This window comes from Natrix helvetica (genome assembly GCF_964273705.1).
Source record: "Natrix helvetica genome assembly, chromosome: 4".
Taxonomy (NCBI): domain Eukaryota; kingdom Metazoa; phylum Chordata; class Lepidosauria; order Squamata; family Natricidae; genus Natrix; species Natrix helvetica.
In genome coordinates this window covers 370449-383059 of record NC_138550.1, presented here as the reverse complement: position 1 = coordinate 383059, position 12611 = coordinate 370449, and the positions used below count along the sequence as shown (strand labels likewise).

Below are 12611 nucleotides of genomic sequence, written 5' to 3'. Positions count from 1 at the left end.
CCTGCAAAGGGGTGAGGCCACCACACATGTGATCAACCACTGCATTCGTACCTTTGCAATGTTGGAACGCCCAATTGAACTGAAAACAGACAATGGCCCTGTTTACATCTGTACTGCCTTTGCAGACCTTTGTGACAAGTGGTCCAACACACACACAATTGGCTTGCCCTGCGGTTCTCATGGCCAGGGAATTGCGGAGCAAGCTAATTAAACTTACAAACATGCCCTGAATAAATCAAAAGAGGAAAAATGCCTCGGCCTCCCAGCCATGCAAAACAAACTCAATCCTTGTTTATTTACTTTGAATCAATTGAATTTTTCAATTTCTAATTCGACCACTTGAATTTTTCAATTTCTAATTCGACCACTTATCAGAGGCATTTTCAACAAAAAACAAATTTGCCTCTACCTCTGGTATATTTACAGCATTACCAGACAAAACACTGATTCCTTTAATTACTTGGGGGTGGGGCTAGGCTGCTGTGTTTACATCTACAGGATCCAGCCAAAGATGTCGTGTCACCAACCCAATTCCTATCCCAGAGATGACAACGATGACTCTACACCACCCCGATCCCGTCATGCCAGTCATCCAGTGACATGGGGAGATGTGAAGAATTTAACCGCCGAAGCGCACCCGAGAATTTGCGTGCTGCCATTTTTGCGGTTTTCATTTTTGCGGCTTTAATTGCAACTTTCTTAGTCATAATCTGTTTGTGCTTGATTGATAATAACTGTACTTTGGCATCAGCAGCTGTCATATCACCCGGACAATTGCTTGAACAATCTCACTTCCTGCAGAATTGTGCATCAAACGGAATAATTCTGCCACAAGGAAGCTCTCGGGCATTACAGACCCTGCACAAAGACCCTTCCACTGCCTGGCACCTGCCCTGAGGGTGCGAACCATGGTCTCCAGCGGTCCTGTGCGTCAGCACCCTGAACACCTCAGCTTCTTGGACATATGGGCAGGCCTGTGTTCCTGGTTACCAGGAACAGGATGGCTGAAAAACATATTGTGTACTATACTCATGATCATTGCTTTGCTTATTTCTGTACATTGTATTACTCAATATATTCCTGCTTTATTTGCTATGATGACACACATATTAGCCAACCATGAAGAAAACATCATAATAAGCAAGCCTCTGGCAGCATCCCCTCCTTCAAGCATCCTTGTACTTCAGGCAGTGACTCTGAACAAGAGGATCGTTTCTAATAAAACAAAAACGGAGGAGATGTGGGAATGAGGTCGCCATGGTACATGTGCAGATCAGTTTCCCTGATTGGAACACATATACGGAATTTGGGACTGAAATAAATTGAGTATTGAATGCAGGTTGAGCTGGATGCCCACTGGGAGGACCCCATCTAGAAAGCTGTGTCTGCAAAATAACAGCTTGCAGAACAATGCACAACGGAGACTTTCCAGGCTAAAGCAGCCTAGGGAACACATAGTCCAAGCTGATAAGATACTAACACCAAAAGCACCGCTTGAGCTACAGGCAAATGTATTGTATGAAACCAATGATAGTTTAGAACGCTTTTGTTTCCGCATACGCTGCTAATAAAAGGGGGGTCCACTCGCTCCGAGGAAAAACCGTGCGTTTGTCTTCATTCCCCCTGAGTGAACCCGCCTTGATGCGGTCACCCCCAGAGGAGACCCGGGACATACCGCAACCCACCCCCAGTCCTCCTCCTCCCTTCCTCCTCTTCCCCTTTTCCTTCATTCTGCAAGCCTCCTCCCTTCTAGCATTGATGGTGTTCCCTAGTTGGGTCATGAAATGTCTACAAGAAAACATCCAAGCTCAGAGAGGTGCAAGATGCCACCAAAGGCCACAGGCAGAGGAGGGAGGGGGTGGACTGGAACTGAGAAGATGCGGGAGAAGCCCCACCTTTGCCCCAGTTGAGGATGAACCAGGAGGGAAGGAGGGAGGGGGGGTTGGCCCACCAGAGATCAGCTGCTTTCCTGTCAACCTCTGCTCTTGCAGGCACTGACTCACTCTCTGGCGCCCAGCCCCACCCGTCCTGCTTGCGAAAGGGCCCCAACAGGCTTGGGCTGGTTCTGCTCCTTCCGTCATCCAGGAGGGCAGGGCCACGGATGGAACCGCTCCGCCAGCTGCATGGATGGCCTCACATGATCGCAACTTGCCATAAAAGGCCAACATCTGGGCTGCCCCCAGAGGCTCCTCAGTCAGACAACCACCCAGTTCTGCCAGCTGCTTCTCCAAGAACTTGAGCACCATGAATATTGGGGGACTTTCTCCTCCGGAACCGGCCACCCCTGAAATCCAAGCAATTGCTAACCAGGTAGGTCATCCAGCCAACCCATCCCAAGGGCTTCATCTGGTTCCCTTCCCTGCTTTGCCAAGAGATGCCCCAGATGCCTGAGCAAGGAGCCCAAAAAGCAGGCAGCCCCCGAGCCCCCATCATCTGGCCAGCCCAGCAAGGAGCTGTGAGTGGCAAGGCCGCTCCTGGCAGCTCCCCTCTTGTGTGCCCCTCTTGCTGCCCATTGCCTTGACCACGTCCCTTCTGTTACCAGGTGGAAAACAAGCTGAAGGAGGCGACCAACAAGAGATTTGCCATCTACGAGGCTGTTTTGTACTGTGCGCAGGTGGTCGCTGGCATGAACTACTTCATCAAGGTCAGTGGCTGAAACACAGGACGCACCCAACCCCAAGCGGGGGAGGGGGAATCAGCCCTTACCACCCATCCGTGAGATGTTTTGGCACCCGCTTCTCTCCTCAAAAGGCAGCAGCCCAGTTGCTGACGTGGCCCCTGCATCTGCCCACCTTGCTTCTAGCTTCAATGTCTGCTTGCTTCCTGTGACCTCTTCTGCCAGCCCTCCCCACTCAGTGCCCGGGGGGGGAGGGTCAGTGCCAACTCAGCCACCGGACCTGCTGGAGCTGATGACCTTCCTCCAAGCCCTTCTCTCCCCCCAGCAGCCCCTCTTGGCAAAGGCTGCTGGCTTGGAAGGGCTCTTTACTGCTCTTTCAGAGTTGCAAGGAGGACGGGCTTCTGCTTTGGGCTTTAGCCAAATCGGCAAGTATCAGGTCCCTGACCCAACCCTCCCACCTGGGCTAGGAAAGACCTGCCTGAACCTCGGGAGCCAATGGGGTCTTCAGCCAGCATTGGGAAGGATGGGAGGGCTCTTCACTTGTTGTAGGCATCAGTCTGGAGAAGATGGCCTGATCTGTGGCTGCTTAGTCTGACCCGGATTCAGTCACCCCGTCACCCGGCCTTTGGGGACGTGGCTGTTGGCCCCGCTCAGCCCTTGTTCTGATGAACCCCACCCAGGTCAAAGGGGCCATGCGCCTGATGCCCTGCTGCTCCCCCCCCCTCACAGATGCGGTGTGGAGTCAAGGAGAAGGATTACGTCCACCTGAGGATCTTCCAGGCCCTGCCAGGTCAAGGTGGACAGACCGAACTCTCCGGCTTCCAGCTGGACAAGACCAAGGATGACCCCATCACCTACTTCTAGGGGCAGCCGTCTGTTTCCGCTTGGAGGAAAGCCGTGGGAGAAGCGTTCACTGAGCCAGGGAAGCTTCCGAACAGAATAAACACATTTGTCCAAAAATGCTCATGGACCTTTGGTATAAACTAAGTTGGTCGGAATTAGTGTCCTCGGCTTATGACTGTTCATTAGTGACCCCCCGTCAAGCAAAGTCAATGGGGAAGCCAGATTCACTTAACAACCGTGTTACTAACTTAACAGCTGCAGTGATTCACTTAACAACGGTGGCAGGAAAGGTCGTAAAATGGGACAAAATTTGCTTAACAACGGTCTCAAAAACAGAAGTGTTGGGCTCAATTGTGGTCGTAAGTCGAAGACTACCTGTAGTCAGACGCTCCAGGGAATCCAGAGGGGCACCTGCCTCTTCTCTGCAGGAGGAACGGGGGGGGGGGGGGGGCAAAGACTTCAGTCGGCTGCATCATCCAGATTTTAAAAGCTGCGTTGAGGCTTGTTGACATGTAACCCCTCTCTCTGTTGCCAGACACAGCAGGCAGCCAAAGAGGGAAAGGTCCAGGGAAGGGGGAAACAAGTGGCTTACAAGTGACTTTCAGGAACAAAGAAGGGATGCAGGAAAGGCCACCAGCTGCTGACTAAGAGCTAAAGATTGCGGGGGGGGGTCTAATGGGGGGGGGGAACCATGGCCCTTTCATGACTCAGGGACTTCCACACTGTCCACTGTTCGTAAAGAGGCCCTAGTTCTCCACCCCTGTTTCATAAGGTACTCACTGGGGAATGGGACTCCCCCCAGGTCCTATAAAGGAGGGTGCAAGGAGTGGGAGACACAGCCCCCTCCTCTTCTCCACTCTTGTGGTGGTGGGGGATTTGGGCTACTACTATGCAACACCAGCCGAGAGTTTCTGGGACGGCCATCCCATCTCCCCTATTGGCCTTCATTGAGGGGCGGGCAAGGACTGCGCTGGGCAGGCTTACAGACATGGTCCTAGGAGGAAGGAAAGGGAGGGGGGTCAGCCTGAATAGAGGGTTGGAGGGGGGGGGATAGCTTCGTTCCACATGGGAGAGATTCACCAGAGGGGAGCCGCCTCTTTACGGTCGCTCTACTGATCCCCAAATGGCCCTCAAACAATCGTCTGCTGCTTTTGCTGCACGGAGCAGAGGGGCGACGCATGGCCGCAATCACATCCGCACCCAGGAACCCGCCGGCTTCTAGCCCAGCAAACGGCCAAAGCCACGGGGGGCTTCTTGGAGTCCTGCCGCGGTCCGTCCTCCCCGGCCGCCCGGCTCCCCTTCGCAGACCCTCCGCTCTGACTCGCAAGAAGCGGCCGCCTCTCCTAGGAGCCCAGGCGGGACTCGCACGCCCACCCGCCCGGCGCCACAATCTCCGGCCTCAGCGATCGCCTCTGGCCGCCGCCCGCGCCGAGCCGGGACGCCGAGCCGCCCCCGTCGCGCAGGGGAGCCGCTCTCGGGCAGCCCAGCAGCACCGGGCGTTGCCCTCCCCCTCGCGCCGAGCTCCCGCCCAGGGCAGGCTTGACCCGCAGATGGGCGCGTCGCTGGGCTCCTCCGCCTCCTGCCCGAGGAGGCACGGCGGGGCGAGCAAGACGTCCGGGTTGCGCCGGTTCTCCCGGGCGCCGCCACGTGGCGCCAGGCGGGGGAGACGCGTCCTGTCCGCCCGGCTGCCGGCAGAGGAGAGGGGGCCCGGCCTCCCGGGGACTCCCGCAGGGCCAGGACCGCGCGGCCTCCGGGCAGGAGGGCGGATGAATGAACAGCCGCTGGCGCTGGCTGGGCGCGTCCGCTGCGGTCCCCGCCCGGACGCCGCCCTGAGCCGCGCCGGGCCGCCCGAGGGAGGCTCGCCCGGGGGCCGCGGATTGGCGGCGGGACGGAGGGCGGGGCTGCTTCCCGGCGCGTAGCCCCGCCCGCCCTCCCGCAGGTGAGCCTCTGCCGGCCGCATGGAGCCTGCCGGGAGCCGCCTGCGGGGCAAGCCCTTCTACGGGCGCGAGTGGGCGCTGGGCCGGCTGGCGCTGAGCCTGGAGGGGGGCGGCGGCGTGCTGGTCACCGGCGGCCCGGGCAGCGGCAAGACGGCGCTGTGCACCGAGGCGCTGTGGCCCACCTCCGCGCCGGGCCTGCGGGTGGCGCTGGGCGAGTCGGCCCTGGCCTGGCACTTCTGCCAGGCGCACGACGCCCGCGCCACCTGCACCCCGCGCGGCTTCCTGCTGCGGCTGGTCCGGCAGGTCGAGCGCTGCCCGCTGCTGCCCGATTACCGGGAGCGCCTCCGCCGGACCGGCGCCCCCCAGCCGCTGGAATCGACCTCCTGCAAGGATCCGGACGAGCTCTTCCGCAGGTAAGCGGCCCCCTGTCCCTCGAGGCGATGCCCGAGGAAGCGAAGTCCGGTTGCAGCCATTTCCCGCCAGCTCCTGGCCGGCCTTCTCGGGCACATTGGGGCGGAGGCTAGGTGTCGCCCCCCCCCCTCCCTCGGATCTGACGGGCTGCTTCGTAGGGCACACGCGGCCATCGAGACTGTTTGGAGGCCTGGCATTCGGAGGCTTCCTCGGCTGCCCTGCCGGCAGTCTGGGAATTGGGGGGAGGCGCAGTTTCAGGGAATGTGGGGCATCCTGACCCTGCGAGGCCAGCCGGTGCCGTTGGCCACTGCGAGGAACAGGAAGACCACCAGCCTGGGATAGCTTGGCTTGAAACTTTGGCTGGGGGGGGAGGGGTTGTTGTGTTGAAGGACCCCAGCCTGATCAATGCGGCTGCTGCTGCGTTTCCTGGACAAGACGATGCAGGCACATTTCCTGCCTCTGTTTCCATCCGCATTCCTGGGCCGGATGCGCTTTTCCTGCCTGCTCAGGTCAGCCTCTGCCACGTCTGGGAAGCCTGTTGGCAAAAGGGGCCGTGGGCCAGTGGCCAAAGCAGGGATGATGCTGGGAGAAGCAGGCTGGGTCTCTGGCCCCAGCAGTGAAGGCTGCCCACCTCTTTAAGGAAGCTGCCAGGGGCTGCAGAACGCAGCAGCGCCCCAGTTCTACAGCGGGTCTGCTGGGAGGGCTTTGTCAGAAGGCAGATTGAGACACGTCAATCAGTGCTTCCAATAAATGACGGATGCTTTAACTTTTATCCAGTCCCGCTCTTTGCTTTCGATTGCCTTTTGAGCCACCTGTGCGGACTCTGTCCAAACGCTGCTTCCTTTCGCCAAAGGTAGCTTTACATTTACAGATGCCATATATTCCCACCTGCAGCTGCGAAGGGCGCCTGGCCTGGCTGCAGAGCTCTGGGGGCTCCCTAACCCCCTTGTCAACTGTCCCCCTTCTCCCCCAGAGCAGTGCTGCTGCCCCTGCTGGACCTGCCAGCCCCCCCAAAGCCTCTGCTGATCGTGGTGGATGCTTTGGATGCGGCCAAGAGAGACCGCCAGGAGGAGGAGGAGGAGGAGGAGGGAAGAGGACCCAGCAAGTCCATTGCCCAACTTCTTGGAAGCCACCTGCGGCTGCTGCCCCCCTGGCTGCTCCTGGTCTGCAGCGCCCGCTCGCACAGCCAGGGAGTGCTGCGTCTCTTTCCTGGTGAGCAGGGCCCTAGGGTGGGGGAAGGGAGAGGCTCTTGCCCAGAGCTGCTGGAGCTCTCCCAGGCCGCCTTCCGGGCACAGCTTTCCATGGAGGGGTCCTTGACCATTCAGTCCCAGGGGAGGGGGACGGAAGAGCAAACAGAAGAGATCTCTGGGCCCAGATGTGACACCTGTCAAACTAACCCCAGTGCATTTTGCCAAGCAGCTGCCTGTGACACGGGAGCAGCCGCTCCCTTAAGAACAGGCGCCAAAGAGTTGGCATGTTGATGCTGGGCGCTTTGCTTGCTAAGGCCTGTGGCGCTCTGCCCCCGTGAGAGGGAGCCAGTGTGGGGCAGGCCATTGTCTCATCCAGCTTCTTCCCCCACAGGATTCCGACAGCTGTGCCTCGATGACCTCCAGAGGGAACCCGTCATCTGTGATCTGCAACACTACATCCTCGCCCGGCTGGAGCGGGAGGAGGCGCTGCAGTGGCGCTTCACCCAGGATATGACCGGAGCCCTGGCCCAGCTGCACCTGAAGAGCAATGGCTGCCTGCTGTACCTGGAACAGGTGTTAGACAGGGTGGGGGAAGAGTTGGTCCCCCCACAAGACGTCCGTCAAATCCCAGGGACGCTGTCTGGACTGTACCTGTGGCTCTGCCGGCGCCTCTTCCCACACAACCAGTTTGCCATGATCCGCCCTCTGCTGGAGGCCCTGCTGGCAGCCCCTCGCCCACTGACGCCTCATGAGCTGCACACGGCCATCTGGACGTGCCATCCGGTGCTCTGGGAGGGCTTTCAGGACCACCTGGCAACCTTGGCGGGGCTCCTTCAAAAGAGCCCAGCGGGTACCTGCATGTTCTTCCACGACAGTTTTGCCGAGTGGCTTTGTGACATCAAGCAATGTACGTGGAAGTACCACTGCTGCCCAGCCCGAGGGCACGCCCTGCTTGCCATGAGCGCCTCCTGCCGAGCACCAGAACTAAGCCCAGAGGAGGTGATTGACATGGCCCGGCATTTGCTGGCTTCCGAGCTCGGCCTTGAGGCCTGGCAGCTGGCGCTGTGGCTGGTGTGGTGCAGGGTGCCTGTGGAGAGCTGCTTGGGGACGGAGCTGCTGGGGCCCTTGGAGCCGGTAGTGCTGGAGCTGCTGGTGCTGGCAGGCGCTCGCCTGGGGGAACGCGGACCAGCCCCCTCCCTGTACCATGCCTTAGAGCGGGAGGATTCTGTGCGACTGCTACTAGAAAATGGCACCAGCGTTAACCAGCAGGATGTGGATGGGCGCACGTGGCTGGCCAGTGCCGCCCACAGCGGCAACCATGAAGTGGTGGGGCTGCTCTTGACTCGCGGTGCACAGCCAGAGGCCCCCGATCACCACGGACAGACCCCCATGACTATGGCTGCTCGCCAAGGACACACCAAGGCCTTGCTTTGCCTGCTGGCGCATGGGGGCAAGGTCAATTGTGCAGATCACAAAGGTTGGACCGCGCTGCGTGCGGCCGCCTGGGGCGGTCACAGCGAGGCCGTTGGCGTTCTGCTGCAAGCTGGTGCCCATGTGGATTTCGCCGATACTGAGGGGAGAACGGCACTGAGGGCCGCCGCCTGGGGTGGCCACGAGGACATTGTGGCCACTCTGTTGGAGCACGGAGCAGATATCAACCGGGCTGATTCTGAGGGGCGCACGCCACTCATTGCTGCTGCCTACATGGGCCACGGAGGGATTGTGGCTCTGTTGCTGAGCCACGGGGCTCGTGTTGACCACGCTGATGTGGATGGACGGACAGCCCTCTCAGTGGCCGCTTTGTGCATTCCAGTGAGCCATGGCTGTGCCAAGGTCGTAGAGCTTCTCTTGGATCACGGGGCTTCTCCAGGATGTGCCGACCGGGACAACGTGACTCCCTTGCTGGCAGCTGCCTACGAAGGCCACGTGGAGGTCATGGAGCTCTTGCTGGAAGCTGGGGCTGAAGTGGACCAGGCTGATTCCAGAGGCTGCACCCCACTTTTGGCTGCTTCTGCCATGGGCCATCGGGCAGCAGTAGAAACGTTGCTGCTTTGGGGGGCAGCCGTTGATATTCTAGACAGTGAAGGCCGGACGGCTCTTGGAGTTGCAGCTGGACAAGGCAGGGAAGCCGTCGTCCAGGCTCTGCTCAAGCGGGGCTTGGATGGAAACCACCCAGACAGGCTGGGCTGGGCCCCACTGCACTTGGCGGCCTGGCAGGGCCACCCCAGGACGTGCGCAGCTCTTGTGGAGGCTGGAGCCCGCGTACGCGAGCCCAACCGGGATGGCCGCATCCCACTGATGCTGGCAGCCCAGGAAGGACACACGGAGGCTGTGCAGCTCCTGCTCGAGTACCGCTCCCCCATCGACCACCAGGGCTACGATGGGCTCTCGGCCCTGTCTCTGGCTATGCTGGGCAGACACCACACCACCGCCGAGTTGCTTTTGCGCAAGGGGGCAGAGGTGAACCTGGCTGACTCCAAGGGTCGGCCCATGCTCTACCTTCTGATGCTGGAGGGCTGTGTGGAGATGGCCGAATTGTTACTGGTGCATGGGGCCAGGTTGGAGGGGCGGGATGCCCAGGGCCGCACGGCCTTGCATGTCACCTGCTGGCAGGGGCAGGTGGAGGCCACCCAGTTGCTGCTGAGCTATGGGGCGGATGTGGATGCCCTCGACAAGGAATGCCGCTCGGCCTTGCACCTGGCTGCCTGGCAGGGCCACGGGAGCATCGCGCACCTGTTGCTGGCGAGGGGGGCATGGCCTGACCGCAGTTGCAGCCAAGGAGCCACTCCTCTGGGCGTGGCCGCGCAGGAAGGCTGGGCTGAGGTGGTGAGGGTTTTGCTGGAGCACGGGGCCAGCCCCGATGTCCGGGACAAGGCAGGCCGCACCCCAAGGTGGCTGGCAGCCAAGCAGGGCCAACAGGCCGTGCTGAGGCTGATGAAGGGTTCCAGGGCCCAGCCAGGGCCGACCTCTCTCCAGCTGGGCTCTTCCAGTGGTTCGGCCAGCAGCCTTGTCCCTCAAGGGAACTCTGCTGCGGCCTGGCTGGGTCCCACCGACGATACGCAGGCCTTCCGCAGCTCTTCAGCCCCAACGTCCCCTTTCCACTCCCCCCAAGTAGTTCCCCTAAACCCACTCTCTGGGGCACAGGAGATGCCCCGGGGATCCCCACCCCATTGGCCCCAGCCAGGCCCCTTGGCCCTTCTGCCGGCTCCAGCTCAGGACAAGCCTAGCAAGGGACCCCGGGGGGGGGCTGATCTCCATTGACACGCTGGCCCCCCACTTGCACCGGAAGGCAGCCATCAAGCTGCAGTTCGAGGGCCCCACTTGCGGCTATCAGTACAAGCAGGAAACTCCCCTTTGATTTGGGGGTGGGGGGCAATCTGCAGGCACCAGGGCAAGGCAGGCCTGGCTGGTCGGCAAGAGGCGCAGTCCTCAGCGCGGAGGGTTTTGGCACTGAAGGCTCGGAATGCTGAGGGGGGCCACTTTAGAACCCCCGGTGCCCACCCCAAGACCCGCTCCAGCTTTGGAAAGGGGGGCAGAGGTGCCAGAGTGGTGTCCGAGGCATCACCTGCTCCATGGCAGTGGGGGGGGGGCTGGTTTTCCTCAGAGCAACTGAGAGCCTCCCCAGGAAAGGGGGCCAGTGACACCCAGCTGCCAGTACAAAGAGGCAACCAGGCCCTGGCTGGCTTCCTGCACATAGGCTAAGCATGAACCTGGCGCACCACACAGTGCCTGCATGCGCACAACCTCTATGCACAAAAGAACCACCATTACGGGTTAAGAGGATGGCCTTATTCGAACAATGCACTGGATCATGCACCACCCAGGCCTTTTACACTCATCTGTGGCCTCGTGTGAATTCAGCTGCTGACTCTGGCCTGGGTCGTCTTTGAGCGTCTGCTGGGAAGGAAGGAAACGGAGGGGCCCCCTGGGGCATTCCTTCTCCAGCGTGTGGAAAGGGAGCCAGACAGAGACCTGCTGTGTCCCTGGGCTCTCTGGGGCCCTTAAACTTGACTCCCTCCAGGTCGGATAATCCAAAGGGGATGGGGGAGAAGCTCCTTCTGCCCAAGCAATCTCCAAATGTGGGGAAGCAGCTCCCATCACAGCGGGTCGGCCACTTGGGGCTCCGCTGGGTGGAAATTATGGGGGGGTGCCCAAGGGGAAGAAAAGCCTCGATGCCTGATCTTGCCTATCTCCATGCCCAGGCCAGGTTCTGGGGAGGCAGCAGAGCCTTCGGGGTGGGTAGCCCATAAGAACGTCCCCACAGCATCCACTGCTCGGGGGAGGGGGTGTCCTGCCTGCCCCCCTACTTGGGCTGGGCACTGTTCGCACTTTGCCTTTTGGGAGAGCAGCGCCTGAGTGAGTTTGGGAGAGCCTGGCACCAGCACTGCCAGGGAGGGCCCTGCCCTTGGGCGCTCTTGGCCACCCCGCCTGCTGCTCCCAATGAGACCCTCTCCTTCTGCCTGGCTGGGGGGAGGGGTGGCAGGGAAGGGGGCCATTTCACTGCACAGGGAGGTGGAGGAGCAGAACTCAATAAAGATTCAGCCGACTCTGGTGTTTCTGTCGCATTGTCTGTCGGGGGTCCTTGCGGGTGAAGGAGGAGGACCCGAGTGGGGTGGGGAAGATGGGAGGACACGGCCCCTCTGTGCCTGGGAGTCTGGTGGGCAGGGTCCCATCCTGGGGTCCAGCCTGGAGCTGAAAGGCGCAAAGAAGCTACTCCAGGCCAGGGGTCAGGCGGGCCATCCTGGCTGGGAGATGCAGCCAGCTGCTCTGTGAAGCTTTGGTTGGCTGTTTTCCTGCCAAAGGCCACTGGATTGAGGCCGGACGGTCCTCCGCCAGAAAGGTGGATCAAGCGCTTGACTGGACACGGGGTCAGGCCAGGTGACCTTCAGGATCCCTTCCAGCAATTTTAGGAAACCTGACAGATGGCGGACTTGGGTTTCCTGCAGGAGGCCACTCCCCCACCCAGTTACCCAGGCCCTGCTGGGCCATCGCCTGCTGCCTTTTAAAGCTTCCCGCTGTCCCGCGTAGAGTTCCTGCTGCTTTCATTCTAGCCGGGACAAGCATGGCCGCCATGGAGGAGGAGGAAGCCGGGCTTTGCACTGTTTTGTTACACAACAGTTGAGCTGAAAACTTCGTGGGGTCTAGAAGCTCGGGGGCTCTTTACTCAGTGGGAGTCCCTTCCCCCACCCCACCCCCATTTGCCTTTTGCCTGGGACCCCCTAAACTGCTTCAGCCCCCCTGGATGTGTACTTGGGTGGACGGAGGGCGATTTTGGTGATTGCAGGCTGAACGTGGAACAGTTCTTAGCCGGCCTCTGGGCAACCCAAGGGGGATATCGCAGAAGTGCTTTTTCCAGATGCCCAGATTTTCTTTCTTCCCTGGGAGGCGTTTTCGCCTCTCATCCGAGAAGCTGCTTCAGAAGCAAAACGTCTTCCAGGAAAAGCAAAGAAAATCTGGGCCTCTGGGAAAAGTGCCTTTGGGTCAACCATGCGTGGAGGAGAATCTCCACAGGGATAGCCAGGAACAACAGGGGAGGGCAAAACCAGGACAAAGAGCATCCTGGAGGGCAGAGCAAGGAACAGCCTTGCCAGGGTGGTGCCCGGGTCCCTCCCT

At 60.2% G+C, this 12611-nt stretch overlaps 2 protein-coding genes across 3 annotated transcripts; both read left to right on the top strand.

The window, feature by feature from the left end:
• Window positions 1-2127: 2127 nt before the first annotated feature.
• On the top strand, window positions 2128-3577 carry LOC309392161 (leukocyte cysteine proteinase inhibitor 1-like). Its single transcript, XM_081953167.1, has 3 exons — window positions 2128-2310; window positions 2543-2644; window positions 3347-3577. Exons 1-3 carry the CDS (start codon window positions 2245-2247, stop codon window positions 3479-3481), a joined length of 303 nt encoding a protein of 100 aa, XP_081809293.1. The 5' UTR covers window positions 2128-2244; the 3' UTR covers window positions 3482-3577.
• A 1702-nt stretch (window positions 3578-5279) lies between these two features.
• Window positions 5280-11545, top strand: LOC309392150 (uncharacterized protein). 2 transcript variants are annotated; one of them, XM_081953154.1, is made up of 3 exons: window positions 5280-5810; window positions 6782-7020; window positions 7390-11545. In XM_081953154.1, exons 1-3 carry the CDS (start codon window positions 5419-5421, stop codon window positions 10257-10259), a joined length of 3501 nt encoding a protein of 1166 aa, XP_081809280.1. In that variant the 5' UTR covers window positions 5280-5418; the 3' UTR covers window positions 10260-11545. The 2 variants fall into 2 exon arrangements, with proteins under 2 accessions (XP_081809280.1, XP_081809281.1); XM_081953155.1 differs by lacking the exon at window positions 5280-5810 and adding an exon at window positions 6072-6317.
• The last annotated feature ends 1066 nt before the right edge of the window (window positions 11546-12611 follow it).

Excerpts from the sequence above, each read along its gene's own strand:
- LOC309392161 (XM_081953167.1), top strand. The coding sequence starts at position 2,245 with ATGAATATTGGGGGACTTTCTCCTCCGGAACCGGCCACCCCTGAAATC. Across the intron at positions 2,311-2,542 it reads TCCAAGCAATTGCTAACCAG|GTGGAAAACAAGCTGAAGGA; the intron begins GTAGGTCATCCA and ends TTCTGTTACCAG. Across the intron at positions 2,645-3,346 it reads GCATGAACTACTTCATCAAG|ATGCGGTGTGGAGTCAAGGA; the intron begins GTCAGTGGCTGA and ends CCCCCCTCACAG.
- LOC309392150 (XM_081953154.1), top strand. The coding sequence starts at position 5,419 with ATGGAGCCTGCCGGGAGCCGCCTGCGGGGCAAGCCCTTCTACGGGCGC. Across the intron at positions 5,811-6,781 it reads CCGGACGAGCTCTTCCGCAG|AGCAGTGCTGCTGCCCCTGC; the intron begins GTAAGCGGCCCC and ends CTTCTCCCCCAG. Across the intron at positions 7,021-7,389 it reads AGTGCTGCGTCTCTTTCCTG|GATTCCGACAGCTGTGCCTC; the intron begins GTGAGCAGGGCC and ends CTTCCCCCACAG.